The sequence below is a fragment of the Nestor notabilis genome, unplaced genomic scaffold (genome assembly GCF_000696875.1).
Source record: "Nestor notabilis isolate BGI_N333 unplaced genomic scaffold, ASM69687v1 Scaffold34731, whole genome shotgun sequence".
Classification (NCBI taxonomy): domain Eukaryota; kingdom Metazoa; phylum Chordata; class Aves; order Psittaciformes; family Psittacidae; genus Nestor; species Nestor notabilis.
The window spans coordinates 1-4,940 of NW_009915810.1; the positions used below are offsets into that span (position 1 = coordinate 1).

A 4,940-nucleotide genomic window follows, 5' to 3' on the forward strand; every position below is an offset into this window, starting at 1 on the left:
AACCCTAACTATTCTATGATTCTAAGATAATAACTCAGTGGAGACTCTGACACTTGGGCACAGGCTGAATGCGTTGCGCTGTTAAATCTCCAGGTGAGAATTCCATGACCTGATGCTAAAACAAACCTTACTAGAGACACTTCCCTCTTTTCCCACCCGTGTGAGCCCGGCACTTACTGCTGCCTGGCGAATTCCAGATCCATTTGGTGGCTCTGCAGAGCTGCCTCCATCTGGCCCATCTCTACCTGAGCTTTCCCAATGCGGCTGTAGAGGGCTGCGATCAGCTCATTCCTGTTGGGAAGTTCAGCCTCTGACCACCCTTGTACCTTTTTCAGCACATGCTTGGCTTTCTTGCAGCTTTCTTCAGGGGAGTCGCTGCTCAGCACTGGAGAGAAAAGAGGGAAGTTTAATGCTGCTGGGTGGACATGGTGATACTGGGCAGGTAAGGCCGAGCGCAGCTGGATTAGCCTCGACAGACCTTGGGGCAGGTTATTGCTCCTCACTGTGCACTACTCCCTCCAGTCTCCAAGGAATCTGCCCCTGGGAAACTGCACTACTGGGAATCACAGCAAGAAAGGGGAAATCATAGACTATGGGTGGGAAGGGACCTTAAAGCTCCTCCAGCTCCAACCCCTGCCCCGGGCAAGGACACCTTCCACTAGAGCAGGTTGCTCCAAGCCCCTGTGTCCAACCTGGCCTTGAACACTGCCAGGGATGGGGAATTACTGGTAACATCTGTTGTTTGCTTGCTGAAGAAGTAGTAAAGCTTCTTGTGTGAAGGTTTTGAGAGCTCACAGTTGGGGCTTACCCCCCACATTAGCCCCTTGCACGTCCCTGTGAGCTCTGCTCCTTGTACCCAGCTGGGCTGCAGTGCTGTGGGAATTAGGCTGCAGAGTGTTTGCCACCACCCCTCACTAGTGTAGCTTAGAAGAAGGAAATTGCAGTAACAAGTAGATGATTCTCCCTGGGTTGTAAATATGTGTCAGAGGACAAGAGAAAGAGCCCAGCAGGGGCTGAATTGCTCCTTCCTTCAGACCAGGAAGTACAGGAAAAGGTGAGGAAAAAAAATAGGATTCTAGATTGAAGAAAGTGTTGGGAAAGGTGAAGAATCCAGCAGCAAATCCTGCCCCAAACGGCCCACTCGTGGTTGTTAACACTTGCCCTGCTTCTGCGGCTCTGTACTTACTGTAATTCCTACAGCACATGAGCACATGTGCCAAACCTCATTTCCCTACTGCTCCCAGCCAGGACACCTACACATGTCAATGTCCTCCACGCTCTTCTCAAGGTATCTGCCAACCTCCAGGGGTTTCTGTTTCTTGTCCCGGGTCCACCTTTGCTGCCGGAGTTTGCGCTCCCTCACACGGGCGTAAATCGGCTTCTGCTGCTGCCAGAACTCGCTGCGGGTCTCCAGGTAGGAAATGCCACCCAAAACCAGGTCCTTTACCTTGATCCCGTGCTGTGTGCTGCTTTCCATCAGATCTGGAAAGGAGACAGAGGAACCCAGAGAGTGTTAACGTGTGCGATGGACGAAGCTGCACTTCTCCTTCTCTGATAGAGGGTCCTAGAAACCAAAGCCTTGGTGCTCCTCAGAACTGGTGTGCTGAGGAGGGAAGTCATGGAAAGCTCCATTCCCATTCCATGCATTTTAGTGAGCTACTGCTGGTGTTCCCAACCCCTATCCTGGAATTTATCAGGAATCATTATGGCAGAAATTATTTGTAATGATGCTGTTTCTGCTTGTGAATTCATCAGCACAGATTGCTTTGACTTGATTTACTCTTGCTTACAAAAGCCTCCCATGTAACAGGGGAGGAAACATGCTCAGAGTTAGGATCTGGCTCCAAAAATCCCTGCCTCTCTCACGACCACCACAAGCACTGTGTGAGCTCTGGTACAAACAAGGAAGAATAGCCACAGGGATAGAAAAGAAGGGGAAAAAAAGAACCTGCTTGGAAGGAACATTTAGTTAAATACAATGGAGAAAGAAAGACCTTTGTCATTGAGCAGCTTTTCCAGGTAGGCCTTGTCAGCATAGAGCTCTCCAAGCAGCTCTCGCTCTGTCCTTGGGTTCCTCACAGGCTTCTGGTTCTTTGTCCGTTTTTGGTTCTTAGTCAGTTTGATTTGGACTTTCTGATTTGCCTGTTTGCACTGCAGCAAGGAAAAATGAAGGCAGTTGGGAGAGGTTAGTGGGGAACACCGGGATTAGCAGGATTCTCATTACACTCCATATAAACCAACTCAGTTTTAAAAGCAAAAAGTCAGTGTCTCGCCCATTGCTTTGGTCATGGGCAACTGTGATTTTGCACCCAGTTGTGCTCCCTCACTTCCAGGAGCATCCCCTGCACTGGCTTCAAAGGGAAACGTGGCATCCTGGGTGCTCCAGTGCACCCCAACGTGAAGCAATCGAGAAAGTGCCCATTATCAAACATGGAAACCTTAAATGTCAGGTAAACCCAAAGTAAACACGAGGTAAATGTACCCTGGCTCCGACCTCGGTGCTGTTACTCATTAGCCTGTGGTGGGTGAGCAGCAACACCCGGCAGCCACGGTGGGGCTGGCAGAGGAATTCCAAGCTGGGCTTTGCTCCTCCGTGGCTGCTCTTTCCTGCCCTTCTACCTCCTCCTTCACATTCTGAGTAGCTTGAGCAAGAGCTACATTAAAATCAGGTGCATAAATGCTCTCGTGAGGGGTCATTGTGCTTCCGGTGCTCAGAGACCAGCCTAGTCCATGCTGCTGCAGAAACTACTAATCCTCTATTGCCTGTTTCAGAAAGAACTAGTGTTATAATAGCTCCAGTTGGCTCCTGAAGCAAGAGCTCTTCAGACCTTACCTCTGCCTGTTTGCTTATAAAGCACAGATTCCCTTTATTCTCCAGTTTAACTGAGGATGGAGCTGCAAATGCAAAGAAAATAGTGGTTAGTGTTCAAGAACAGCAGTGCAGAGGCTTTAGAAATTGAAATGACCGTAAAAGTGCCAAGCCCATAATGTCCTGTTTGAAATAAAGCCTTCTACTCATTCCTTCACATGAAATCTGTGGTCTGCAAGCAGGGAACACAGATCAAGAGATGCAGCTCCTCTTGGGATTTTAACTACTGCTTTCACATGGCACCAGGGGGCTCCCATGACAGTGCAGTTTTCCTACTGCCTGGAAACAGAGGAAGGAAAAGGATGGCAGGTTCGGAGGGCTCACAGCTGGCACTTAAAGTGGAGCTCAGGCTCTAAGTACAGGGGTGTTCAGTCATCCAGAGCAAGTCCCATTTCGTTTTCACTCTGCCACCCTGTGCTGCTGTTCAGTCTGTGCTCTGGCACTGGAGGGGGCAGTGAAAAGCAGCTCTGGTTTGGGCTGGTTGGAAGGAAGGGAAGAGCTTGAGATGCTGCTGAAGGGTTTCCTTCAGCAAGGCAATGGGGCCGGGGCCAGCAGCGCGTGTCCACGTGTGTCACGGAAGGCTGGAGTTTCTGAATCCGCCAAAGCAAAGCAGTTTTGGGGATGTGCCCTGTTAATGTGTGCACATTTCCCAACTATTTAAACAGCCAAATCAAACGCCAACATGTTTCCTTTTCCCCTGCATCAAGGGCTATCTCTTCTCGGGCTTTAATCCGTTCACTTCCCTGCGGGGTGGCTGCGTGCCCAAGAGCAGGAGCACGCTCTGCCCATGCTCATCGGTGCATGACAGCAGCGTCAGGAGGAAAACTAAGGGAAAAGGGGCAAGTTTGCTTTGAACATCACCTGATCCTTGGCCTTTCCTGCCTCCTGCAGGACTCCAGTCTAGGATCCAAGCCAGAAATTATGAAAGCAGTTGCTCTAGAGTCAACAGTTTCACCGGACTTATGCAACGTGAACTGGAGGGAAGTCAGGACCTGGGGAAGGCCAGTCTCAGGTAGCAAGGCAAATTCCATTACGAACTTGGAATTTTGGGACAAAGATCTCCCAGTGGAATCTGTAATCAGCAGTGCTGCAAGTAGGATCTGTGTTACCTAGGTCTTGATGGTGACTTTGGACATTGAAGTCAGTGTCATCATTTACTTCCATGACTGGAGCTATGAGAACTATACATGAACAGGCACTGAATTAGAACGAACGAGGAGCAGGGCTGTGCACTTTTTGGTGCTTCCTGGTTTCACCTCAGTGACCACTGAGCACATGAAGGCAAAGAGATGCTTGTTGCAGGGTCCATGGGTGCCTTGCAGAGGTGGTGTGCCCCCAGGCAGCCTGGCTGGAGCACTCACCTCCGATGCAGTTGATGATGGCTTCCTGGGATTTCTCAATCCCCAGCTTGAACTTGTGCAGCTCTGGACGCAGCCTGTAGCCTCGGTGATAAAACACTAAAGCGAACTCAAAGTCACCCATGGTGTACAACGTCTCAGCTTTCTGATACAGTCCCTAAAGTGACATTGGGAAACAAGAAACAAGTAAAAAGAGGGAGTGGGAAAAGCTTTAGGAGATCCCTGTTAACTGCCCTGCAGTATCCCAACCTGCCTACACTAAAATCCGATCCTGGAGCTCACTCTCAGTTGCTGACCAAGCACCTCCACCTCCCTGGAAGCAATAACACTGCTGGGGCTGTGCGTGGAGTGACCTGTGTGTGCACAGTGCTGGCTCCCAGGCCCCTCCGAGTGCCCCGTGGCCACCCCAGGCTCTTCCCGCTTCCTGCTCTTTACCTTGGAGAAGGTTTTGTCGTTTTGGAGAGAAGCTTCAGCATCTTCCAGGGAGCTGCGCGTGTCCCCCAGGCGCAGGTGGCACCTGGAGCGGGCAGCGAGGCACTCCTTGTCGCCTTCGCGCAGCTTCAGCGCCTGGAACACAGCAGGGGTACAGCACCAGTGCGGCGACGTACGAGCGCGCGGGAGCAGCCTGCTCCGTCCCCGCACGGGCCTTGCTGGTGGGTGAGGATAAACCCACGTTTTCACCGATAAACAGATTCTCCTGCTGTTCACACGTC

General features: G+C 51.0%; 1 protein-coding gene across 1 annotated transcript; it reads right to left on the reverse strand.

Annotated features, from left to right (window-relative positions):
- Nucleotides 1–177: 177 nt before the first annotated feature.
- Nucleotides 178–4,794, reverse strand: TTC25 (tetratricopeptide repeat domain 25; the record flags this gene model as incomplete). Its single annotated transcript, XM_010024302.1, has 7 exons — nucleotides 178–385; nucleotides 1,258–1,482; nucleotides 1,995–2,151; nucleotides 2,620–2,634; nucleotides 2,834–2,895; nucleotides 4,231–4,384; nucleotides 4,663–4,794. Coding segments are annotated over 7 exons (953 nt in total), but the record flags the coding sequence as incomplete, so codon positions are not given.
- Between the last annotated feature and the right edge of the window lie 146 nt (nucleotides 4,795–4,940).